This window comes from Salmo salar, chromosome ssa19 (genome assembly GCF_905237065.1).
Source record: "Salmo salar chromosome ssa19, Ssal_v3.1, whole genome shotgun sequence".
NCBI classification, from domain to species: domain Eukaryota; kingdom Metazoa; phylum Chordata; class Actinopteri; order Salmoniformes; family Salmonidae; genus Salmo; species Salmo salar.
The window spans coordinates 70949700-70976609 of record NC_059460.1 but is presented as its reverse complement, the minus strand read 5'-3'; the positions used below and the strand labels follow the sequence as shown (position 1 = coordinate 70976609).

General features: G+C 48.4%; 1 protein-coding gene across 3 annotated transcripts; it reads right to left on the bottom strand.

The window, feature by feature from the left end:
• pan3 (poly(A) specific ribonuclease subunit PAN3) lies at positions 1 to 26738 on the bottom strand. 3 transcript variants are annotated; one of them, XM_014159449.2, is made up of 18 exons: positions 25934 to 26738; positions 24689 to 24804; positions 24148 to 24226; positions 23839 to 23909; positions 21991 to 22129; positions 21232 to 21464; positions 21001 to 21105; positions 20701 to 20758; positions 19670 to 19831; positions 19436 to 19552; positions 19224 to 19325; positions 13439 to 13604; positions 12890 to 12977; positions 12144 to 12283; positions 11105 to 11234; positions 5792 to 5856; positions 5514 to 5652; positions 1 to 3363 (listed from the first exon to the last, which is right to left on the bottom strand). In XM_014159449.2, the coding sequence occupies exons 1-18, from the start codon at positions 26262 to 26264 to the stop codon at positions 3220 to 3222; spliced, it is 2385 nt and encodes a 794-aa protein (XP_014014924.1). In that variant the 5' UTR covers positions 26265 to 26738; the 3' UTR covers positions 1 to 3219. The 3 variants fall into 3 exon arrangements, with proteins under 3 accessions (XP_014014924.1, XP_014014922.1, XP_045558638.1); XM_014159447.2 differs by having other exon boundaries at positions 23839 to 24020; positions 25934 to 26731; XM_045702682.1 differs by having other exon boundaries at positions 23839 to 24020; positions 24689 to 24889; positions 25934 to 26206.
• Between the last annotated feature and the right edge of the window lie 172 nt (positions 26739 to 26910).

The following is a 26910-nucleotide window of genomic DNA, read 5'->3' as shown; positions in this document are numbered from 1 at the left end:
TATGTTTTGGTATTCTTTATTAAAATACTGCTGTACACACAAATATTACAACATTTTAGTCAAACACAAGAGGGGCATAAAACATACTAAGATGGTGATGGAGGTGTGTGTGGGGGAAGAGAGCTGTGTGTGTGTGTGTGTGTGTGTGTGTGTGTGTGTGTGTGTGTGTGTGTGTGTGTGTGTGTGTGAGAGAGGCAGCAATAGTTAGTGATGCACGGGTTGACTCATACCCCGCAGTCCCTACAGTTATATCCGCAGGGCAAGGGTTTTAGGGTCCTGAAATATTGTGTGGATGAAGGGTGGGTGGTTGGCAGGTTGAATAAAGTGAAGTGGAATTTTTTTATTTATTTTTTAAATCTGTACATGTATAATTGTGTAACTCATATCTATAGGCTACATTGAGGTTTTTCTTTAATTAGAAAAATGAGTGCGTAAACCTAAGCTTCAGGGCCTAATTGCAGGCTATGCGTGCCAACTAACCTAGCATAGAGGACGCTAATTTGTTTCTCAACAGTGCTGCAAAAAAAAGACGAAAGTAGGCCATTATAGTCTCTCAACTGAACTTTATTTTGTGTATAAATATATATATATATATCTTAGAACATAAATACGATATTACACAAAATATTTCATTAGATGTTTTATTTCATTCATATGCTGGTAGAGGCTATTAGCCCACAGGCAGTCGGCCTAAAATATATCCATTTATTGTTTCACATTTTCTTTCGCAAAAGGTGTCAATTTAGGCTATTGTTTCACATTTGTTTTCAGCAAAACATTAGGCTACTGTTCAATAGGCCTAAATATTGAATAAATTGATGAAATGTTGAAGAAAAACAATTGTTCAATAAATGTTGAAGAGAAAAAGGGAGCATTGTGTTTTCTATATTAGTGGGTTGGGTGCAGCCCTCATATTCACTATCACATATAGTCAGGTTGTTACACATGGGCTTTTAGCAATTGCAGGTGGGGATGCGGGTAAACAAACAGCTGACCCGCGCATCACTAGCGCTAGTATTACTGGAGTGTGTGTCACGATGGTGATATGATAAGCGTTGACGTGTGGATAGGGATGGCTGTGTGTTGGTATGGGTGTGTGAGAGATTGGTTTAAAGATAGGGGTCTAAGCACCACATTCACCAAATATTCTTTCGGTCTTGATCATGTCACTAAAAACAGGAAACAGTACATGATTCTAACATAGCCAACTCACAGCTCACCTCATGGAGTAGGTAGACGATGCCCCTAACAACTGACATAGGGTCAGATATGCTGTTATCCCCCTAGTAGTTCAGGTAAGACTGGACTACGGTAAACTGATGCTAGATCTGTGCTTAGGAGCATCCATCTCCTCACAATTTCCCCCCACCCCCACTTAAGAGTCCCGCCCACACCGATCTGACTGGATAAAGGGCAACCAATGACGGCCAAACACATTCAGTCATTGGGCCCCTGCAGCTGTCCATTGTCCTGAGAGAATTTCAAACCATCCAACAGAGGGTCTATTCAATAGGGTTGATTGTTGCACATAGAACTGTGATGTATACAATAGACAGTTACCTTCTCATGTGACTAGAAGTCTTGGTATGATCTATATAATACATTTCTAAAACGCTTTGAATGTTTCACCCTTCTGAATAGATCCTTGCTTCTGAGTGCAACAGCCACCACCCACCCCCCTTACCAATTCTCTATCCTTCTCCCTGATGTGTACACTCCTTCACTAGCCACTATGAATTCAAAGGCATTGGATTGGTATAAGCATGGTTTGGAGTTTCCATCATTTCTCTTATGCCAATCCATTATTTTTAAAGCCATGAGAGGGTGTGAATGAGAGCACACTTCAGGGGGGAAAAACCCAGGGGACCTCCGGAAGGGGTCAAAGGTGAAAGGTGACTCCTGGTCATTGCTGCTCGGTGTCTCCAGCATGTTTTGTGTCACATGATCTTAAAAGGTAAAATAAAAAACACATTTTCTTAAAATGATTCAAAACCCCTACCTACAATCCACTTCGCCCCATTGCCCCGTTCCTTGCCCCCCCCCCCGCTGGAATTGGTCCACAGAATAACGTTTGTGTTGAGGCAGAAAGACTGTCCCTTCCATGTCCCATCATGCATCACTGCACTACAGCAGAGTAAAATGAGAAGAACCAGCTAGAAAGAATCATCACAAAAAGCATAACGTATTCTCAAATGAAGAGGTCACCAGGGACCCTTCAGGGGAGGGAGAAAGACGGAGGGAGGGACCCTTCAGGGGAGGGAGAAAGAGGGAGGGAGGCAGCAAAGAAAATAATTGAGGCAGAACTGGCTCCATTCTCTAGTTATGCCCAATCCATGGGTTCTACCCCAGAGCTGACAAAACAGTTCCATCCCCCAAGTTCATCATTTGTGTCACAACATTTTCCACAATAGTGTCCATCATTAAGCAATAAAGGAGGTGCTGCCTGGCCTGCATGACACTGCTCTAACAAACACGGACACAGCCATCGGGAGAAAACTGTTTCAACAGAGTCCCCATCCCAACCCGCACCCTACTCCAAAACTCAGTGGTTTGTCCTCTCTGAGTGGGAACCGACAACTAAGGCTGACTTGGACCGGCCCATTTCATGAATGGGTTCTTTGACCACCCCCTTAGAAAGCATCCTACGGTCTGTCCCGTCTCTTAAAGTGTTGGTATGAAGGGGTGTGGTCCCCAGCAGAGAAACGCAGTAGAAAGAAAGCCTGGTTTCTATTCAGTTCTCAGTCTGTGTCGGTGTGTGTGTGACTTCACCTCTGTCTGTAGGTGCATCTTGTAGGCCACTCACACATCCATTAAAAGTCCAGTCTTAGTGCATCCTCCACAGAAAAATACAGGAAGAAGTTCAATACCACGTGGTTGGTTTATTTTTTTAGAATCCGTTTTGTTCCCCAGTTCTAAAAAAAAATGTATGCAGTGTTCATCATCCTTGTTATCATCGTCATCGTCACAGCTTCCGTTTCTGTCCATTATTTATAGTCGCAGATGCTGGGTTTTAGGGGGAAAAGAAAAGAAAGAAATCAGCTTCAGAAAAGCCTTCCTGGTTGCTAAGACAGTGTATGTGACTGATCCAGCAAGTCCCGCCCCCTCTGATGATGTCCTCACTATGCGCCTGGTCCTCCGATGTAGTGCAATAATGTGCTTTCAGGTTCAGGGTTCAGGCAGTCCCACCCCGCTGCCTGTGTGTGGGGGGCAGCGGGGGCGCTACAGGGGGCCAGTGGCAGCGGCCTGCTGCAGCTCCTGGAAGGTACTGTCGAAGCAGCGCTTCAGGTCCAAGTAGGTCACCACCAGAACACTCTTCTCATCACGAGACACCAGGTTTATCTTCTCAGGCACGCCCGCGTCCAGCTACACAGGGAGACGAGAGACAGAGAGAGATAAGTACTGCTGGACTGGTAGTCCAGCTACACAGAGAGAGATAAGTACTGCTAGACTGGTAGTCCAGCTACACAGAGAGAGATAAGTACTGCTGGACTGGTAGTCCAGCTACACAGAGAGAGATAAGTACTGCTAGACTGGTAGTCCAGCTACACAGAGAGAGATAAGTACTGCTAGACTGGTAGTCCAGCTACACAGAGAGAGATAAGTACTGCTAGACTGGTAGTCCAGCTACACAGAGAGAGATAAGTACTGCTAGACTGGTAGTCCAGCTACACAGAGAGAGATAAGTACTGCTAGACTGGTAGTCCAGCTACACAGAGAGAGATAAGTACTGCTAGACTGGTAGTCCAGCTACACAGAGAGAGATAAGTACTGCTAGACTGGTAGTCCAGCTACACAGAGAGAGATAAGTACTGCTAGACTGGTAGTCCAGCTACACAGAGAGAGATAAGTACTGCTAGACTGGTAGTCCAGCTACACAGAGAGACGGGAGAGAGAGAGGTAAGTACTGCTAGACTGCTAGACCAGCTACACAGAGAGATGGGAGAGAGAGAGATAAGTACTGCTAGACTGGTAGACCAGCTACACAGAGAGACGGGAGAGAGAGAGGTAAGTACTGCTAGACTGGTAGTCCAGCTACACAGAGAGAGAGATTATATATATCTGAAGACAAGTGGCTCACACAGAAAGAGGGGAGAGGTGAGAGGGAGGGAGGGTGAGTGTAAAGTTAAGAGGGAGGGAGGGTGAGTGGAGAGCAGAAGTGGGTGAGTGGAGGGTTAGGAGAAGAGGGTGAGGAGAAGAGGGTGAGTGGAAAAGAGGGATGGAGAGTGGAGAAGAGGGAGGGTGAGTGAAGTAGAGGGAAGGTGGAGGGGAGAAGAGATGAAGTGGGGGAGAAGAGATGAAGTGGGGGAGAGGAGGGTGAGGAGAAGAGGGTGAGTGAAAAGGAAGGAGGGAGGGAGGGAGGGAGGGAGGGAGGGAGGGAGGGAGGGAGGGAGGGAGGGAGGGAGGGAGGGAGGGAGGGAGGGAGGGAGGGAGAGGAGGGAGGGAGGGAGGGTGAGTGAAAAGGAGGGAGGGAGGGAGGGAGGGAGGGAGGGAGGGAGGGAGGGAGGGAGGGAGGGAGGGAGGGAGGGAGGGAGGGAGGGAGGGAGGGTGAGTGAAAAGGAGGGAGGGAGGGAGGGAGGGTGAGTGAAAAGGAGGGAGGGAGGGAGGGTGAGTGAAAAGGAGGGAGGGAGGGAGGGTGAGTGAAAAGGAGGGAGGGAGGGAGGGTGAGTGAAAAGGAGGGAGGGAGGGAGGGTGAGTGAAAAGGAGGGAGGGAGGGAGGGTGAGTGAAAAGGAGGGAGGGAGGGAGGGTGAGTGAAAAGGAGGGAGGGAGGGAGGGTGAGTGAAAAGGAGGGAGGGAGGGAGGGTGAGTGAAAAGGAGGGAGGGAGGGAGGGTGAGTGAAAAGGAGGGAGGGAGGGAGGGTGAGTGAAAAGGAGGGAGGGAGGGAGGGTGAGTGAAAAGGAGGGAGGGAGGGAGGGTGAGTGAAAAGGAGGGAGGGAGGGAGGGTGAGTGAAAAGGAGGGAGGGAGGGAGGGTGAGTGAAAAGGAGGGAGGGAGGGAGGGTGAGTGAAAAGGAGGGAGGGAGGGAGGGTGAGTGAAAAGGAGGGAGGGAGGGAGGGTGAGTGAAAAGGAGGGAGGGAGGGAGGGTGAGTGAAAAGGAGGGAGGGAGGGAGGGTGAGTGAAAAGGAGGGAGGGAGAGGAGTGAAAAGGAGGGAGGGAGGGTGAGTGAAAAGGAGGGAGGGAGGGTGAGTGAAGAGGAGGGAGGGAGGGAGGGAGGGAGGGAGGGAGGGTGAATGAAAAGGAGGGAGGGAGGGTGAGTGAAAAGGAGGGAGGGAGGGAGGGTGAGTGAGTGGAGCAGGGTGAGTGAGTGGAGCAGGGTGAGAGGAAGGCACGAAGGAGAAGGGAATGACAGGGAAATGAGAGAAGAGAAGGAGAAAAGGAGATGAGGGATGGGTGAAGAGACAGGGCACTGAGTAAAAGAAGACAGAAAGAAGGGTGAGAACGACCCAGAGAAGAGAGAGGCAGAAAGATAGAGCGAGGGAGAGAAATACAGAAAGAGAAGCAGGAGGGGGGCATACTTTGTTGAGGCAGGAGACGATGTGGCTGAGGTCTATCCAGGGGGTCCCAGCCTCCGTCACCTGGTGGAACAGGTGGTCTCTGAACAGCTTCAGCAGGTACCGGTCTCCTGTCTCCGACCACGTACGGTCCTTCTGAAACCTGGCCACAGAGAGACAGACAGAGAGAGACAAAAGTTAGACACCTACAAGTGAAGAGAGCTTGTAGAAGTGTGAAATGAAGGGAGAGTCAATTGGTCAATGTTAAACATTTACTTCAAACAGAGTGATACAGTACTTACTCTGGCCTCTCGTTGATGGTGCCCAGTTTGGCCAACAGACGGAAGAGACGACCATTTTGGACCTCCTACAATAGATATAAAACAACTTGATCAGTCATATATACTGCTCAAAAAAATAAAGGGAACACTTAAACAACACAATGTAACTCCAAGTCAATCACACTTCTGTGAAATCAAACTGTCCACTTAGGAAGCAACACTTATTGAAAATAAATGTCACATGCTGTTGTGCAAATGGAATAGACAACAGGTGGAAATTATAGGTAATTAGCAAGACACCCCCAATAAAGGAGTGGTTCTGCAGGTGATGACCACAGACCACTTCTCAGTTCCTATGCTTCCTGGCTGATGTTTTGGTCACTTTTGAATGCTGGCGGTGCTTTCACTCTAGTGGTAGCATGAGACGGAGTCTACAACCCACACAAGTGGCTCAGGTAGTGCAGCTCATCCAGGATGGCACATCAATGCGAGCTGTGGCAAGAAGGTTTGCTGTGTCTGTCAGCGTAGTGTCCAGAGCATGGAGGCGCTACCAGGAGACAGGCCAGTACATCAGGAGACGTGGAGGAGGCCGTAGGAGGGCAACAACCCAGCAGCAGGACCGCTACCTCCGCCTTTGTGCAAGGAGGAGCAGGAGGAGCACTGCCAGAGCCCTGCAAAATGACCTCCAGCAGGCCACAAATGTGCATGTGTCTGCTCAAACGGTCAGAAACAGACTCCATGAGGGTGGTATGAGGGCCCGACGTCCACAGGTGGGGTTTGTGCTTACAGCCCAACACCGTGCAGGTCGTTTGGCATTTGCCAGAGAACACCAAGATTGGCAAATTCGCCACTGGCGCCCTGTGCTCTTCACAGATGAAAGCAGGTTCCCACTGAGCACGTGACAGACGTGACAAAGTCTGGAGACGCCGTGGAGAACGTTCTGCTGCCTGCAACATCCTCCAGCATGACCGGTTTGGCGGTGGGTCAGTCATGGTGTGGGGTGGAATTTCTTTGGGGCGCCGCACAGCCCTCCATGAGCTTGCCAGACTGCCATTAGGTACCGAGATGAGATCCTCAGACCCCTTGTGAGACCATATGCTGGTGCGGTTGGCCCTGGGTTCCTCCTAATGCAAGACAATGCAACCTCATGTGGCTGGAGTGTGTCAGCAGTACTTGCAAGAGGAAGGCATTGATGCTATGGACTGGCCCGCCCGTTCCCCAGACCTGAATCCAATTGAGCACATCTGGGTCGTCATGTCTCGCTCCATCCACCAACGCCACGTTGCACCACAGACTGTCCAGGAGTTGGCGGGTGCTTTAGTCCAGGTCTGGGAGGAGATCCCTCAGGAGACCATCCGCCACCTCATCAGGACCATGCCCAGGAGTTGTAGGGAGGTCATACAGGCACGTGGAGGCCACACACACTACTGAGCCTCATTTTGACTTGTTTTAAAGGACATTACATCAAAGTTGGATCAGCCTGTAGTGTGGTTTTCCACTTTAATTTTGAGTGTGACTCCAAATCCAGACCTCCATGGGTTGATAAATTGGATTTCCATTGATTATTTGTGTGTGATTTTGTTGTCAGCACATTTAACTATGTAAAGAAAAAAGTATTTAATAAGATTATTTCTTTCATTCAGATCTAGGATGTGTTGTTTAAGTGTTCCCTTTATTTTTTTGAGCAGTGTATAATACACCTAGAACCACAACACAATGGGTAAACTGAACCGTTGATGTAAAGTCCTAAATGTATTCTTTTCAATTGGAAGATGTGTTTGTCTGTGTGGACTGTAGGTGCTAGTATTAGTTATACACGGAGTGTACAACACATTCCTAATATCAAGCTGCACCCTCCCTTTTTGCCCTCAAAACAACCTCAATTTGTCGGGGCATAATCCATGTCAGAATTGTCTCAAGGCTTAAAAATCCTTCTTTAACCTGTCTCCTCCCCTTCATCTACACTGATTGAAGTGGATCTAACAAGTGACATCAATAAGGGATCATAGCCTTCAGCTGGATTCACCTGGTGAGTTTGTAATAGAAAGAGCAGGTGTTCCTAATGTTTACTACACTCAGTGTACAGTCGTGGCCAAAGGTTTTGAGAATGACACAAATATTAATTTCCACAAAGTTTGCTGCTTCAGTGCCTTTAGATATTTTTGTCAGATGTTACTATGGAATACTGAAGTATAATTACAGGCATTTTATAAGTGTCAAAGGCTGTTATTGACAATTACATTTAGTTGATGCAAAGAGTCAATATTTGCAGTGTTGACCCTTCTTTATCAAGACCTCTGCAATCCGCCCTGGCATGCTGTCAATTAACTTCTGGGCCACATCCTGACTGATGGCAGCCCATTCTTGCATAATCAATGCTTGGAGTTTGTCAGAATTTGTGGGTTTTTGTTTGTCCACCCGCCTCTTGAGGGTTGAACACAAGTTCTCAATGGGATTAAGGTCTGACCATGGACCCAAAATATTGATGTTTTGTTCCCCGAGCCACTTAGTTATCCCTTTTGCCTTATGTCAAGGTGCTCCATCATGCTGGAAAAGGCATTGTTCGTCACCAAACTATTCCTGGATGGTTGGGAGAAGTTGCTCTCGGAGGATGTGTTGATACCATTCTTTATTCATGGCTGTGTTCTTAGGCAAAATTGTGAGTGAGCCCACTCCCTTGGCTGAGAAGCAACCCCACACATGAATGGTCTCAGGATGCTTTACTGTTGGCATGACACAGGACTGATGGTAGCGCTCACCTTGTCTTCTCCGGACAAGCTTTTTTCCGGATGCCCCAAACAATCGGAAAGGGGATTCATCAGAGAAAATTACTTTACCCCAGTCCTCAGCAGTCCAATCCCTGTACCTTTTGCAGAATATCAGGTCTGTCCCTGATGTTTTTCCTGGAGAGAAGTGGCTTCTTTGCTGCCCTTCTTGACACCAGGCCATCCTCCAAAAGTCCTCGCCTCACTGTACGTGCAGATGCACTCATACCTGCCTGCTGCCATTCCTGAGCAAGCTCTGTACTGGTGGTGCCCCGATCCCGCAGCTGAATCAACTTTAGGAGACGGTCCTGGCGCTTGCTGGACTTTCTCGAGCGCCCTGAAGCCTTCTTCACAACAATTGAACCGCTGTCCTTGATGATCTGATAAATGGTTGATTTAGGTGCAATCTTACTGGCAGCAACATCCTTGCCTGTGAAGCCCTTTTTGTGCAAAGCAATGATGACGGCACGTGTTTCCTTGCAGGTAACCATGGTTGACAGAGGAAGAACAATGATTCCAAGCACCACCCTCCTTTTGAAGCTTCCAGTCTGTTATTTGAACTCAATCAGCATGACAGAGTGATCTCCAGCCTTGTCCTCGTCAACACTCACACCTGTGTTAACGAGAAAAATCACTGACATGATGTCAGCTGGTCCTTTTATGGCAGGGCTGAAATGCAGTGGAAATGTTTTGGGGGGGATTCAGTTCATTTGCATTGCAAAGAGGGACTTTGCAATTAATTGCAATTCATCTGATCACTCTTCATAACATTCTGGAGTATATGCAAATTGCCATCATACAAAACTGAGGCAGACTTTGAAAATGTATATTTGTGTCATTCTCAAAACTTTTGGCCACGACTGTATATTACTTTACTGGAGTTAAACAGGCAATCTGCAATACATTTTTGGACTTTTAAATGACACGGTATATACCCATTGATTCTTGAAGAATATAACTTATAAATATAGCCTCAAAATGTTAAAATCTTTATGGCTCAGTTGGTAGAGCATGGCATTTGTAACACCAGTATAGTGGGTTCGATTCCTGGGACCACCCATATGTAAAATGTATGACTAAGTCACTTTGGTTAAAAGTGTCTGCTAAATATTATAGTAATTTTGATCTCACGGACAGTCAGTGCTAGCATCCATAGATAAATCTATGAATTTGAGAGTGGTTACATTTCTCCAGTCCCATCCTTCAACTATTTTCCAAAACAGAGGCGGGGGTTGCCACTTCTTTATATTTTGAACTGCAGATTGTTTGTTTCTTTAAATAAGTCACCATCAATGCAAACCCAGAGAGCATGAACAGACACACACACAATTTCCTGTTGGTAACACAATTCGACACAGTGGTGCTTATCTGTGTTGTATGTAAGGAAGGAGAAGTACGTGCAAAAGCATAAAGGTTATTGTGGATAAAAATACTACCAGAAACCCATCTGAAGAGGAACCCCGCACCAAGGGAGTAACATGACTCTGGCACATACACAACTGATAGATTGAAAGGTGGCATTTCCTGTTTAATGCTAAAGATGGCAGCAGAACCGCTCACACAGGACATACTCACTCCTCTCTTCCCTGATACAAGCACCAAAACAAAACTGAAGAAGGGGGAGGGCAGGACAGAAGAGGAAAGCAGAAGCTGTAGAGTGAGGACAGAGGGACCACAGCCCACACCCTGTATCTTCACACCCCTCTCCTTCCTCACCCTTGCCACCTTGCGTGCCTTCTTTTCACCACGCCTTCTACAGAGCAGAGGTGGCATCACAAAAATACACCCACCAGGTTTCCAGCCTTTTTATGCCAGTAAAGTACATGACGGATTAAAAAAGTGTCACAACAGGCCTGATGGAAACAGAACATGTCGACAACACTAAATATGCTTGTCAAGGTGGGATCTCTGCGTCAGTCAAATTAATTATGTAAGAAATGGTGGTAGAATTGCCTTTATAAGCAAATATTGATATAATAACTAACCATCATATGGAAGTCAACTTGGAGTCACACGATGATATGGTGTGTGGTCCTCACACTCGACCCAGAAAACCATGCAGTTTATTAGGCTACAGATTAAGTTCTGATTAACTTCACAGGGTGGGGAAGGCTTGATGCTCCTTTCCAATAAATATCCAGGGTCTTACTCTGGTGGCATGATGATCGATGCTTGGCTGCCGTTTCGCAGAATAATGCTCTTTTGTCCATAACAATCTCATCATGTAGGTAGTCTACCCCCACTGCATCTGCCAGCTGGAGCGCACATAGCAACACCAGAGTGGGCACTTTCACTATATAACGCAATATTTATCACAAAACCCATCTGTAAAGTAGAACATGAGATGGAAACCCATTTAATTTGCAAGAATTTAATTGCAAAAGTTATTTAAATTACGTCATTATGCACAGCCTTTTATCTGCAACAAGTCAATTTGATGGAAACATCTCTGGTGGGAACATGTGCATATTGTGTGTATGTAGATTTGAGAATATTCACATGAAAATCTGTCACCAATTGGATGAAAACTTAGCTACTGTTGAACTCCATGACCCAACAGTGTGTGTACCTTGGCAAGGTCCTCCTCGATGACATCATTCCTCATCTGTGATGCGTCCAGCTGTGTGTAGAAGCGAGCTCCGATCATAGGCATGATGTCATTGACACTTCGCAGCCTTGACTGCTCTGTCAGCAGATACCTACAACACAGACAGAGTGCATTACTTCAGTCAGTCCAAACTAACAACGCTGGAGTGTCAAACTCAATTCCTGGAGGGCCAAGTCTGAGGCTCTTGTTCTTTTCTTACAATTAGTGTCCAATTAAGACCAAATAACGAGGTGAGCGGAGTTCCTTACTCAGTAGTGACCTTTAACTCATCAATCAAGTGGAAAGGAAGAGTGAAAATCTGCAGACACTCGGCCCTTGAGGACTGGAGTTGGACACGTGATGCTATATGTGAGTGTTTGTTGCAGATGCGTGAGCGGTTGATTAACACCAGCTTCATAGCCTTGTGCAGGTTCTGTCTGTGGGTGTCTTACAGGATGAGGTTCTGTCTGTGGGTGTCTTACAGGATGAGGTTCTGTCTGTGGGTGTCTTACAGGATGAGGTTCTGTCTGTGGGTGTCTTACAGGATGAGGTTCTGTCTGTGGGTGTCTTACAGGATGAGGTTCTGTCTGTGGGTGTCTTACAGGATGAGGTTCTGTCTGTGGGTGTCTTACAGGATGAGGTTCTGTCTGTGGGTGTCTTACAGGATGAGGTTCTGTCTGTGGGTGTCTTACAGGATGAGGTTCTGTCTGTGGGTGTCTTACAGGATGAGGTTCTGTCTGTGGGTGTCTTACAGGATGAGGTTCTGTCTGTGGGTGTCTTACAGGATGAGGTTCTGTCTGTGGGTGTCTTACAGGATAAGGTTCTGTCTGTGGGTGTCTTACAGGATGAGGTTCTGTCTGTGGGTGTCTTACAGGATGAGGTTCTGTCTGTGGGTGTCTTACAGGATGAGGTTCTGTCTGTGGGTGTCTTACAGGATGAGGGTCTGTCTGTGGGTGTCTTACAGGATGAGGTTCTGTCTGTGTGTCTGTGTGTGTGTGTTGTGTGTCTGTGGGTGTCTTACAGGATGAGGTTCTTGAGGTCTGATGAGTAGTTGATAGACACCAGCTCCATGGCCTTCTGCAGGTTCTCTCTCTGAATGCCGGCCAGAGAGTTACAGGCCAGGGCCAACACCACCTTGCCCAGGGATATCAGGTCCGCTTGCTACACACACACACACGAGAAACGGTTAACAAAACACACACTACAGGGAGGGGCCAACTCAACCATTTAAAAGAAAACCAGGTCAACATCTCACAAAGCCAAGTATAACAGACAGACTAGGATTTAAAACTGGATCCGGTATCCTGAGATTTCCCAAACAAGCTCCTTCCCATCATTTAAACAAAATAAAAGACAGGTAGTGACATATCAACTCTCTAGCTTCATTCATACATGAAACTAGGTCTGGGACGATACCAGTACTGAGATACGAGTTAGTATCGTGGCAAGGTAACAAAAAACAAAACTGATTTAATTTCTTTAGGAGAACAGCCCTAATGTTGGAAACAAACATCATTATGTTGTCATCCAGAGTAAAAAGGAATGAATTTTCTAAACTATAGCACAATATGTTACATACAGCAGGTTATTGAAGGAACAAAGAGTGAGGTCTGCTTCATGTTTACATTTTGCCATCAAAAGAATACTGGTATCAAAAATTGACACACACACAAACACACAAACAGGGTACAGAACAGAACCATGTGTCCATCTGAATCAGAACTAGGCTATGTTCTGCCAGACTGACAGACAGGGGGGTTACTGTACCTGGTACTGTGGCATGAGGGTCACATGGTTGGTCTGACTGTTGTCAAACGTTAAGACATCGAACACCCCTACACAGTTCACCCGTAACCTGCAGGGACAAACGGCATGGTGAGCTGTGTGTGTGTGTGTGTGTGTGTGTGTGTGTGTGTGCGCGCTTTCTCCACATTCTGCAGTCTGAAAAAAGGAAGCCAGGACTAATATGGAGCTTCTGCTTTCACTGTACTGTACAGGAAATAAGCCACCAGATAAGCATCAGGGGGCTGCAGACACAATGGTTTATACACAGTTCCCTAGCAGGGAACTTTAGGTAGCTTGCCCACAATCAAGCAATGCAAAAATGGTGGGAATTCAGGACTAACACAGAGACAGCAGCTGCAACATTGAACTGGTTTGAGGTATCTATCAGTTTCTGACCACACTGCATCACATTCAAAATCTGTCTCTACCTGGTATCAGAAAACATGGACCTTGCTGGGATCCATAACCTTGGTCGCCATTGTGTGTGCCTGCAAGAGGTGTGTGTGTGTGTGTGTGTGTGTGTGTGTCTACCTGGTCTTGCCGGTGATGAGGATCTTGCTGGGGTCCATGACCCTACAGGCCAGGCCAGCAGTGTGGATGGTTCTGAGAGCTGAGCTCAGCTGGACGATGTAGGCCCAGATCAGAGACTCAGGAAGCAGACCAGCGTGCTGCCGGGGCGGTGGGGGCTCATGCTGTCCTACAGGGGGGCACCAGACTCACACGATTAGAAACACGTTGAGGCTTCTCAAATAAAAAGGATCAACTTCCTAGGCCAGTTTTTTTTTAACCTTTATTTAACTAGGCAAGTCAGAAGAACAAATTCTTATTTACAATGACGGCCTACACCGGCCAAACCCGGACGACGCTGCATCAATTGTGCACCGCCCTACGGGACTCCCAATCACGGCCGGTTGTGATACAGCCTGGATTCAAACCAGGGTGTCTGTAGTGACGCCTCAAATACTAAGATGCAGTGCCTTAGACCGCTGCGCCACTTGGGAACCAAATGTCAAGACACATAGTCACAGACATACCGGTACACACACACACACACGATGAACACTTGAGAGAGGTGTTAGTGTGATATAGAGTAGTAATTACAATGGAGGTCAGAGAGGCTGAGAGGCTCTGCTTCCTCTGGGCCTGCCTAGTAGCTATAGCACCTGTCTCAGGATCAGTTTCAGCCACAGCTTCCCCCCCACCCCAATTACAGCATGAGCACACCAGCAACCACACACACACGACATCCCTACTATCATACAGACCAGCAACTGTCAGTGCTGGCACCACAAACATCCACTTACCCCCTACACCCCTTTACCACACTCACACAGACACCGTTAGCACTGGTCACCTCACACAGGCACCGTTAGCACTGGTCACCTCACACAGGCACCGTTAGCACTGGTCACCTCACACAGGCACCGTTAGCACTGGTCACCTCACACAGGCACCGTTAGCACTGGTCACCTCACACAGGCACCGTTAGCACTGGTCACCTCACACAGGCACCGTTAGCACTGGTCACCTCACACAGGCACCGTTAGCACTGGTCACCTCACACAGGCACCGTTAGCACTGGTCACCTCACACAGGCACCGTTAGCACTGGTCACCTCACACAGGCACCGTTAGCACTGGTCACCTCACACAGGCACCGTTAGCACTGGTCACCTCACACAGGCACCGTTAGCACTGGTCACCTCACACAGGCACCGTTAGCACTGGTCACCTCACACAGGCACCGTTAGCACTGGTCACCTCACACAGGCACCGTTAGCACTGGTCACCTCACACAGGCACCGTTAGCACTGGTCACCTCACACAGGCACCGTTAGCACTGGTCACCTCACACAGGCACCGTTAGCACTGGTCACCTCACACAGGCACCGTTAGCACTGGTCACCTCACACAGGCACCGTTAGCACTGGTCACCTCACACAGGCACCGTTAGCACTGGTCACCTCACACAGGCACCGTTAGCACTGGTCACCTCACACAGGCACCGTTAGCACTGGTCACCTCACACAGGCACCGTTAGCACTGGTCACCTCACACAGGCACCGTTAGCACTGGTCACCTCACACAGGCACCGTTAGCACTGGTCACCTCACACAGGCACCGTTAGCACTGGTCACCTCACACAGGCACCGTTAGCACTGGTCACCTCACACAGGCACCGTTAGCACTGGTCACCTCACACAGGCACCGTTAGCACTGGTCACCTCACACAGGCACCGTTAGCACTGGTCACCTCACACAGGCACCGTTAGCACTGGTCACCTCACACAGGCACCGTTAGCACTGGTCACCTCACAGAGAAAGCGTTAACACTGGTCACAGAGACAGACAACACTAGTTCTATACACACACACACACACACACACACCTATACTTTCAAAATAAATCACTACACAAGACATTCACTTCTGCACATACAGAAAACCTGTTAGGAACAAGTAAAGTTTTTAAAAACGAGAAGCGGTGAGGAACAAAGGGGGTCATTAAAGGGGGATCAGTATGAGAGAGGTGGAGGGGGGAATGCATTGGGGTCCGTATGAGAGAGGTGGAGGGGGGAATGCATTGGGGTCCGTATGAGAGAGGTGGAGGGGGGAATGCATTGGGGTCCGTATGAGAGAGATGGAGGGGGGAATGCATTGGGGTCCGTATGAGAGAGGTGGAGGGGGGAATGCATTGGGGTCAGTATGAGAGAGGTGGAGGGGGGAATGCATTGGGGTCCGTATGAGAGAGGTGGAGGGGGAATGCATTGGGGTCCGTATGAGAGAGGTGGAGGGGGGAATGCATTGGGGTCAGTATGAGAGAGGTGGAGGGGGGAATGCATTGGGGTCCGTATGAGAGAGGTGGAGGGGGGAATGCATTGGGGTCCGTATGAGAGAGGTGGAGGGGGGAATGCATTGGGGTCAGTATGAGAGAGGTGGAGGGGGGAATGCATTGGGGTCCGTATGAGAGAGGTGGAGGGGGGAATGCATTGGGGTCAGTATGAGAGAGGTGGAGGGGGAATGCATTGGGGTCCGTATGAGAGAGGTGGAGGGGGGAATGCATTGGGGTCCGTATGAGAGAGGTGGAGGGGGGAATGCATTGGGGTCCGTATGAGAGAGGTGGAGGGGGGAATGCATTGGGGTCCGTATGAGAGAGGTGGAGGGGGGAATGCATTGGGGTCAGTATGAGAGAGGTGGAGGGGGGAATGCATTGGGGTCCGTATGAGAGAGGTGGAGGGGGGAATGCATTGGGGTCCGTATGAGAGAGGTGGAGGGGGGAATGCATTGGGGTCCGTATGAGAGAGGTGGAGGGGGGAATGCATTGGGGTCCGTATGAGAGAGGTGGAGGGGGGAATGCATTGGGGTCCGTATGAGAGAGGTGGAGGGGGGAATGCATTGGGGTCCGTATGAGAGAGGTGGAGGGGGGAATGCATTGGGGTCCGTATGAGAGAGGTGGAGGGGGGAATGCATTGGGGTCCGTATGAGAGAGGTGGAGGGGGGAATGCATTGGGGTCCGTATGAGAGAGGTGGAGGGGGGAATGCATTGGGGTCCGTATGAGAGAGGTGGAGGGGGGAATGCATTGGGGTCCGTGATGAGAGAGGTGGAGGGGGGAATGCATTGGGGTCCGTATGAGAGAGGTGGAGGGGGGAATGCATTGGGGTCCGTATGAGAGAGGTGGAGGGGGGAATGCATTGGGGTCCGTATGAGAGAGGTGGAGGGGGGAATGCATTGGGGTCCGTATGAGAGAGGTGGAGGGGGGAATGCATTGGGGTCCGTATGAGAGAGGTGGAGGGGGGAATGCATTGGGGTCCGTATGAGAGAGGTGGAGGGGGGAATGCATTGGGGTCCGTATGAGAGAGGTGGAGGGGGGAATGCATTGGGGTCCGTATGAGAGAGGTGGAGGGGGGAATGCATTGGGGTCCGTATGAGAGAGGTGGAGGGGGGAATGCATTGGGGTCCGTATGAGAGAGGTGGAGGGGGGAATGCATTGGGGTCCAGTATGAGAGAGGTGGAGGGGGGAATGCATTGGGGTCCGTATGAGAGAGGTGGAGGGGGGAATGCATTGGGGTCCGTATGAGAGAGGTGGAGGGGGGAATGCATTGGGGTCCGTATGAGAGAGGTGGAGGGGGGAATGCATTGGGGTCCGTATGAGAGAGGTGGAGGGGGGAATGCATTGGGGTCCGTATGAGAGAGGTGGAGGGGGGAATGCATTGGGGTCCAGTATGAGAGAGGTGGAGGGGGGAATGCATTGGGGTCCGTATGAGAGAGGTGGAGGGGGGAATGCATTGGGGTCCGTATGAGAGAGGTGGAGGGGGGAATGCATTGGGGTCCGTATGAGAGAGGTGGAGGGGGGAATGCATTGGGGTCCGTATGAGAGAGGTGGAGGGGGGAATGCATTGGGGTCCGTATGAGAGAGGTGGAGGGGGGAATGCATTGGGGTCCGTATGAGAGAGGTGGAGGGGGGAATGCATTGGGGTCAGTATGAGAGAGGTGGAGGGGGGAATGCATTGGGGTCCGTATGAGAGAGGTGGAGGGGGGAATGCATTGGGGTCCGTATGAGAGAGGTGGAGGGGGGAATGCATTGGGGTCCGTATGAGAGAGGTGGAGGGGGGAATGCATTGGGGTCCGTATGAGAGAGGTGGAGGGGGGAATGCATTGGGGTCCGTATGAGAGAGGTGGAGGGGGGAATGCATTGGGGTCCGTATGAGAGAGGTGGAGGGGGAATGCATTGGGGTCCGTATGAGAGAGGTGGAGGGGGAATGCATTGGGGTCCGTATGAGAGAGATGGAGGGGGGAATGCATTGGGGTCCGTATGAGAGAGGTGGAGGGGGGAATGCATTGGGGTCCGTATGAGAGAGGTGGAGGGGGAATGCATTGGGGTCCGTATGAGAGAGGTGGAGGGGGGAATGCATTGGGGTCCGTATGAGAGAGGTGGAGGGGGGAATGCATTGGGGTCCGTATGAGAGAGGTGGAGGGGGGAATGCATTGGGGTCCGTATGAGAGAGGTGGAGGGGGGAATGCATTGGGGTCCGTATGAGAGAGGTGGAGGGGGGAATGCATTGGGGTCCGTATGAGAGAGGTGGAGGGGGGAATGCATTGGGGTCCGTATGAGAGAGGTGGAGGGGGGAATGCATTGGGGTCCGTATGAGAGAGGTGGAGGGGGAATGCATTGGGGTCCGTATGAGAGAGGTGGAGGGGGGAATGCATTGGGGTCCGTATGAGAGAGGTGGAGGGGGGAATGCATTGGGGTCAGTATGAGAGAGGTGGAGGGGGGAATGCATTGGGGTCCGTATGAGAGAGGTGGAGGGGGGGAATGCATTGGGGTCCGTATGAGAGAGGTGGAGGGGGGAATGCATTGGGGTCCGTATGAGAGAGGTGGAGGGGGGAATGCATTGGGGTCCAGTATGAGAGAGGTGGAGGGGGGAATGCATTGGGGTCAGTATGAGAGAGGTGGAGGGGGGAATGCATTGGGGTCAGTATGAGAGAGGTGGAGGGGGGAATGCATTGGGGTCAGTATGAGAGAGGTGGAGGGGGGAATGCATTGGGGTCCGTATGAGAGAGGTGGAGGGGGGAATGCATTGGGGTCCGTATGAGAGAGGTGGAGGGGGGAATGCATTGGGGTCCAGTATGAGAGAGGTGGAGGGGGGAATGCATTGGGGTCCGTATGAGAGAGGTGGAGGGGGGAATGCATTGGGGTCCGTATGAGAGAGGTGGAGGGGGGAATGCATTGGGGTCCGTATGAGAGAGGTGGAGGGGGGAATGCATTGGGGTCCGTATGAGAGAGGTGGAGGGGGAATGCATTGGGGTCCGTATGAGAGAGGTGGAGGGGGGAATGCATTGGGGTCCGTATGAGAGAGGTGGAGGGGGGAATGCATTGGGGTCAGTATGAGAGAGGTGGAGGGGGGAATGCATTGGGGTCCGTATGAGAGAGGTGGAGGGGGGAATGCATTGGGGTCCGTATGAGAGAGGTGGAGGGGGGAATGCATTGGGGTCCGTATGAGAGAGGTGGAGGGGGGAATGCATTGGGGTCCGTATGAGAGAGGTGGAGGGGGGAATGCATTGGGGTCAGTATGAGAGAGGTGGAGGGGGGAATGCATTGGGGTCCGTATGAGAGAGGTGGAGGGGGGAATGCATTGGGGTCCGTATGAGAGAGGTGGAGGGGGGAATGCATTGGGGTCCGTATGAGAGAGGTGGAGGGGGAATGCATTGGGGTCCGTATGAGAGAGGTGGAGGGGGGAATGCATTGGGGTCAGTATGAGAGAGGTGGAGGGGGGAATGCATTGGGGTCCGTATGAGAGAGGTGGAGAAAGACTCACCCCACTTCCTCTTGGTGAAGTAGGAGTCGGCAGTGGGGTCGTTGAAGTGCCTGCTAAACATGGTCTCTGCCCCCGCATGGAAGTCATAGGAAAACACCAACGCTGAGAGAGAAACAGGAGGTTAGCATGGGGGTCATGCATCAAACATACACTGAAACAAAAACCAATGGAAACACACTTAGAGACCATCTCCACCCCCACACACAACTCACAGTGGTCTCCAAAGGCCTTGGTGGTGAAGACCTCCCTCAGGGTAACAGAGTTGGAGTGCTGGATCTTCTTCCACATGTCCACCAGCATCATACACTTGGTGTTCACCAGCCTGAAACCTGGACACACACACAGGAAAGACATTTAGAGAACATGACCACTCAAGAATCCTTTTATTTTCAATCAAGGCTGAGAAAAGATGTGATCATTTAAAATCCCAGTGTGTGTGCTCTCACCATGTACCCTCCTCAGGCAGTACGGCAGGTCGTCCTTGCTGTTGACGGCCTTGTAGCAGGAAGTGATGTAGCTGAAGTTACTGGTCTTCTGCAGGCGGTTGGGAGGTGGGACAGGCTCCAGGGGAAACAGGCTGTGGTAGCTGTCCACCTCAGATGGAACACCTGGGACAGGGATAGGCATCATGAGAACACACGTACACAGAGTGGACAAAACATTAGAAACACCTGCTCTTTCCTTGACAGACTGACCAGGTGAAATCTATGATCCTTTATTGATGTCCCTTGTTAAATCCACTTCAAATCAGTTTAGATGAAGGGAAGGAGACAGGTTAAAGAAGGATTTTTAAACCTTGAGACAATTGAGACATGGATTGTGTATGTGTGTCATTCAGAGGGTGAATGGGCAAGACAAATGAATTAAGTGCCTTTGAACAGGGTATGGTAGTTGGTGCCTGGCGCACCGGTTTTAGTGTCAAGAACTGCAACGCTGTGTGGTTTTTCACGCTCAAAAGTTTCACGTGTGTATCAAGAATGGTCCACCACCATTAGGACACCAGCCAACTTGACACAACTGTAGGAAGCATTGAGTCAACATGGACCAGCATCCCTGTGGAATGCTTGATACCTTGTAGAGTCCCTGCCCTGATGAATTGAGGCTGTTCTGAGGGCAGGGGGGGGGTACACAGTGTATATACACCAGCACACAGTGTCTACATCAACTACATCACTTGACACTTATCTTCAGTTACAAGTTTTGATAGTTGAACAACAGTGTGACTGTCCGTGTGTGTGTGTGTGTGTGTGTGTGTGTGTGTGTGTAAACTGTCGTCAGGAATCCTACAGACAGAGACACGAATCAGATGCGAGTCTCACTTTCAGCCTGCAAGGAAACTCCACATCGACCGCAACAGAAGCTACACAACCACACGGTCACAACACATTTCAACTGTCCACAATGACCACAACTCCAATAACCCAATAATAGCCCCTCCACTACCTCTGTTCAGCCAATCAGGGAAGGAATGCTTTACCGGTGTTCTCTGACTGGTCGATCTGAGCCATGGTGATTAGATGTCTGTTTATCAGCTCCTAGAGGGAACCACAGGAAATGACATCAGAGATCAACACTGTGACATCACAGTATGATTGGAGGATTAGAACAGAGCCAGACAAACAGAACCAGGTAGATGAGAGAGTTAAATATGGAGACAGGGCAAAAAAGAGAAGGGACCGAAAGGGAAACAGAAAGTTGGGTTTCAGACAGGAAGAACCAGGAGGATGAAGAGAGAGAGAGGGATACTGACAAATAAGACACGGGGGGGGGGGGGTACCTGTCGGAGTTCATCAGCCATGAAGAAGGACGGGGCGTTGGCTTTGGGCTGCATGTAGGCCACGTGGGGAGCAGTGGGGGGGTAGATGTGGTAGGTAGGAAACACCTGCACAAAAACACATTTAACAACTGCACTTCCTATTGATGGAGAAATCATAACTGACAGTCCACTGATGATAATGAGGAATTTATTTTTAATGCCGTCAGTAAGGGCAGACTAAATGGAACGTACCATCCCAGCCATGGGAGCGGGGGTGTTGTCGGTGTAGAAATAGGTGGTCCCCCCCACCGTCTCCTTCTGGATGATGTGGGCCCCCTGGTCAGACACACTGGTGGGCACCATGTAGTTAGCCGGATTGGGGTTGTTGGGGTTGGGGGTGTGGCTGCGCCGGCGAGGGGCGGGGGAGGTGTGGGGGGTGATTTTGGGGGAGTGGAGGGGGGAGGACCCTGCAGAAAGAGACATCCCTGTGGAGAGGGGGGGATACCAGAGAGGACATTGGTTAAACAGAGGTACAGAGTTCATTGGGGCGGCAGGGTAGCCTAGTGGTTAGAGCGGTGGGCTAGTAACCGAAAGGTTGCAAGTTCGAATCCCCGAGTTGTGCCCCTGAACAAGGCAGTTAACCCACTGTTCCTAGGCCGTCATTGAAAATAAGAATTTGTTCATAACTGACTTGCCTGGTAAAAATAAAATTGGAGTGGCTCCAATCATTGTTCTGATTAACGGGTGACTGACTATGGTGGAATTCATCGTGTTGGGGATTTACTTGAATAATACATTGTCTGCTGTTTTTTCTAGAGCATCTCCATTGTATGGGGTCCATTCACCTGGTTGCCAGGACAACAATGGGAAGTAACATCATTAGAAAACCTCTACACTGCAAACTCACTCAACCTGACATACAAAAAGAGAGCAAGGCTGAAAGCAATACAACCCCTTGGTTGGTGGGTTCTAAGTCAGAGAATGAAGTGGTTTTTGTAGTGGATGGCTCACCGGGTGCTAGGGCAGCGGCAGTGGAGCTGCTGGGGTGGGGGAAGAGGGGCAAGGGGAAGGCTGGAACACTGGACTGGACCATAGTGGCCATGCGGGGAACCCCCTTAGGGATGAACTCATTGGCTGTAGGGTTGGGAGCCTGGGAGAGCGAGCGAGAGGGAGCGTGAGAGAGAAAGAGCGAGAGATGCATGATATTAGAATTAGATTAAGTTGTTCTGCTTCATCAGAGATTGTATAATGTTTGTTTCCTTGTAAGCAGCTTTGGCTTCGTCGCATACTGGAAAACATACACTTCTCTACGTATTTATTTGGACAGTGAAGCTAAAACTTTAATTTGGCTCTATACTCCAGCATTTTGGATTTGAGATCAAATGTTTTATATGAGTAGACATCAGGGGTGCAACTTTAGTTTTCGAAGTGGGGGGAACATCATAATTTTTTTCTCTCTGGTCGGAAAAACCCTCCAAACAGCCTACCCGATCCCTCTGAGGCGTGTGTCCACATGGTCCTAAAGCACACCGTTGCCTCGTTTTGTATCACATTTCAATAATAAAACACGGGGAGACAAAATAAAATGTCAAAATGCCTGGTGAAAGTGAAAGTTGCACCCATGGATGATACTACAGAATTTCACTTTATTTGAGGGTATTTTCATACACATCCGTTTAACCGTTTAGAAATAAAAGTATCTAGTCCCTCCATTTGAAGGTGTCACTATTATTTGGACAAATTCACTTATAGGGCTCTATTTTCAGCTGGCAGTAAGGAGGCAGAACTGTCAAACCCACGTTAGTTTGCAATTTCATCATGTAAAATCTGGCGCACTGGCATTTTCCAGCTCTTGCACCAGGTTCAGCAATTTACCGGTCTAAAATCAGCTGGTTTGTGCTGAGGTGGGAGAGATGGAAATATTTTAGATGTGTCCTTAAAAAACAAAAAGTGTACAAATACGCCAATTTCAGTGAATGCAACTAGGGATATTTAAGACCGATCAAAGCTGGTTTTAGCGGGAATGCAATTGGTTATGGCATCCATTTTGCCATGAATCGTGAACGATGATGAGCAGGAAAGTTGCAGATGCACAAAGATCATGCCCCCAAAACATACTAACCTATCACAATTACCAATAACAGGGGAGGTTAGCATTTTTGGGGGGCGTATGATATGCCTTTCTCACTCATCATTAATCACGATTCATTCATGACTATCTGTAATCATGGTAGCATCCACATTAATGTAGAAGTGTTCAGAAACCTATTATATTCTTATTTACAATGAAAGTGACTTCGAAATGACAATACAATATTTAGCATTAATTTCTATTGGGCACAACATCATCCGAAACACAACCAAAACAAACTGCAAATGCATCCAACAAGTTTGTAGAGACACAAGCTTGATGTAATCATTGCGTGCTAAGAATATGGGAACAAATACTCAACTTGACTAAATGTAATACACTATAAATAGAATTTCTACAAATACCTATGACACCTCTATTTCTAAATATTAAAAAAAACATAAAAACACACTTAAATATAAAGGTGACTTTCTGTAATGTTGCCTCATAAAACATTTGATCTCAAATCCAAAATGCTGGAGTATAGAGCCAAATTAAACGTTTTAGCTTTACTGTCCAAATAAATACGTAGGGGAGTGTATAAAACAACCAACAGAGATAGGATCACATTAGCTAGAGAAAACACAACCCAACCACCACGGATCGGTTTAGGTTGAACTACTTTCCAGTGTAGGCCCTAAAAAAAAAAAAAACTATAGATGCCACAAAATCCAACTATTACCCTTGGTTGATAACCTCACCAAGGCCCAGGGTAGTGGTGCTCTTACCTTTCTCCTTTGTGATATGCTCAGAGCACCAAAGTCACTGAAGAGTGAGGACATAGGAGAACTAACTGGATCTGGAAGAGGACATAGAGGAAGAGGGAATGAAGACTGTGTTGTCCAAGGGGAGTTTTCCATCGACCCACAACTCTGACCTGGTCCAACTGCGAGGGTTCCATGGAATAGATCTGTCAGTGATTCCATGGGTGTTCCAATCAAAGAGTTAGAAGTAGTTTCAATTATAATTCTACAGTTATTAGTTTCAATGATCTGATACATAAAGTGTTCTGTAGGTGCTGGGTTCTAACTTCTTACCGTGAGCGCTGTGGCTAAAGTTCTTTGCACCGTCATCAAGGAGACTGGGAGAACTGCTGCTGCTACTGCTGGTCATTCTCTACACAACAATGACAAACAAAACACAGATGCTTAAGATGTACTCTCTTAGTTAGCTAACATATCCTAGCAAAGCAAACAACCCTGATTTTCTTAAAAGGTACTAATCTGTAGCAAAAAAAATCCCATTAGTATCTGCATCACTGGCTGATTGTCTTGGAATTCTGGAATTCTGCTTAGGTGTATAAATCTGGTTGAATTACAGATTAAATAGCCTACATACATGCACAATTGAAATAAACAAGCACCTAGGCCTACGTAATTAATTATTTGGACCAGTACTGAACCAGACTTTCTGATTAACATACAAGAAGAAGACCTTTTCCACATTAGCCAAGTAGCACTATCATTCAGTAACTGACCCATATTTCCTTATTTACCGCAGATTTAAAGCTGGTACCAGAACACTTGAGTGCATCTGTTCAGTCAGTACTATATAGTTTAATTCTGAGGCTGGTCATACCTGCATCATTGAGTATTTAGACTCTGCGGGGCTCCCGAAGCCGTTGACCCCAATGAAGCTGCTGCTGAAGTAGGAGTTGGTCAGATTAGCATCGGTCCCACCCTCCATACCAGGGACTGCAGAGGACAGGGATGAGGGGTTCAGAATCAGACATCCCTTCTACTACACAGGCACAAGATCTGGATGGTCCTGGTAAATGTCCTATTCAATGTTTGGAAAACATTATGGAGAGTGAGACAAGCGATGCCATACAGACTATCAGCCTAATGTATTGTTTGGCCAGTTGCTGGTCGAAAACATCTAAATTAAAGAACAGTTCACTTTCTCCCTTAAAGAGTCAACAATAATTAAATGGCTGTGTGAAGCAAAATGCATGTAACGCACAAAAGTCGTTTAACTAATGTTGTAGCCATGGGGGCCATTGTTTGACTGTCTTCATTTACAGGACTGGTCCATTACAGATGAGTAGCCAATCAGCAAGCTTATTGAGAAGATGTAAACACTTCAACTATATCCAGTCAGCTAGCTAGCCAACTTGTGTGCAAAATGATAATATCCTCGTTGCAATCAAACGTATCATTGTGCGTAGTTCACTGATATCACATACAGCTGTATGGTGGTTGCAATATGTTGCTAGTTAATTATGCTAACTAGCTACTAAGTAAAGGGACTTCATAACACTGCAGCAGCTGTTTTGGGTTAGCATGTAAGCTAGCTAGCCATCCTACTCATGCATGAAGACAAGAATGATAAAATATCTCACTTCCAAACTATTCCACATTAACTAGTTAACTAGTTAGATGCATTAACTAGCGCGTCAACAAGAGTTGTGTAAACGTTAATTTGCCACAAACTTTGATTTTGCAAGAGTTGATTATGGCTAGGCTAAGTTGTTTCGCCATAGTTTGATAGTTAACAAGTTAGCCAATGATTGTCTGAATTTGCCCACTCATGTCTTGAAGCGGTCAAATACAAAACACTGAATTGTCTCAGTTAGCTAAATGCATTAATTGAAAGACCTCAAAGGTCGACGCTGGATGAAAACCTTAGTGCTCAGACACTTTAATTAGGTATGCTTGATTGTGTAGCTTGAAAAACATGTTTTTGGGGGCAAAGAGGCCTCAAAGAATCCCCGGGCTCAATTTTAACAAAGCCACTCACACGCCCCAAAACCAACAACCAGTGATGAGGATGTGCTAGGCCCTGTCGTGTCGAACAGGGGGCAACCAGACCAAGCATACTCACTGGTTAACAGCTGTCCATCCAGAGCCGTGCCTGCAGACCCCAGAGAGTCGCTCTTTTTAGTGACGGTCGGCACCCCTACCGGGCAGGCCGGGGGTGCACTAAGCGGATACCCCGCTGCCGTCACGGCTCCTCCTGACATGGATAAAGGGACAGGGCTTCCTCCACCGTGAAGAGACATGCTTGCCATGGACGGTTCCTCGTGCAAAAACTGACACTCGTCCCCATAAAAGCAAGTCTTGTCCTTTGCGTAGTATCGGCAGAACTTCACCTTCACGCAGGGTATTCCGACACCCCCGAGCGGAGCAGCTGAAGCTGGGAGTCCACTGTTCATGGCACCGCTGCTGCCGCCGGAAAATATTCGAACATAGAGAGACGTCGATTGCTAGTTAGCTTGCTCTCGAGCTGGGTTCGATTAATGTAAATGTAAATGCAAAGCGATATGCAACAGCAAATATGATTCGTCCTCACCTAAAATTACATCACTCACATATACGTCTAGATGACAAATAATTGAGATAAGGACATCACGTTTGATAAATCCTGGTCGCTTTTGTCGCTACCCATGTAGCTGGCCTAGCTAGTAGCTAGCATGTTGTTGAGCCTCGTTCACCCTTGTTGTTGTTGTTTTCTGCTCTCTGGCTACTCCGCTAAGAACCAGCTAGCATAGCATTGCATTATGGGTAGCTTGCTACAACGCAAAGCTCCTACCGCAAAAGCAAGCGGACCGGGTGTAATCATTAGTCCAAACAGTTGCAAAACGTTTTGTTTTTGCAACGAAAACAACAGTTTCTATTAGACAAATTCAGGTAGGTCCCGCCCCGTTTCGTTCCGTTTACTTCCGTTTAAGAAACGTTTAGCAACAGGTTCGGCGTAATGAATATGCCCCAGTGACATATGAAGCGGCTTTGGCTGAGGGACAGCTTTTGGTCTGTGTACAGAACCAACGATTTCCTAAACAGAAATATGTTAGTTTGTCA

Excerpts from the sequence above, each read along its gene's own strand:
- pan3 (XM_014159447.2), bottom strand. The coding sequence starts at position 26,264 with ATGAACAGTGGACTCCCAGCTTCAGCTGCTCCGCTCGGGGGTGTCGGA. Across the intron at positions 24,805-25,933 it reads GGATGGACAGCTGTTAACCA|TCCCTGGTATGGAGGGTGGG; the intron begins GTGAGTATGCTT and ends TGTCCTCTGCAG. Across the intron at positions 24,227-24,688 it reads CTAAATACTCAATGATGCAG|AGAATGACCAGCAGTAGCAG; the intron begins GTATGACCAGCC and ends ATTGTTGTGTAG.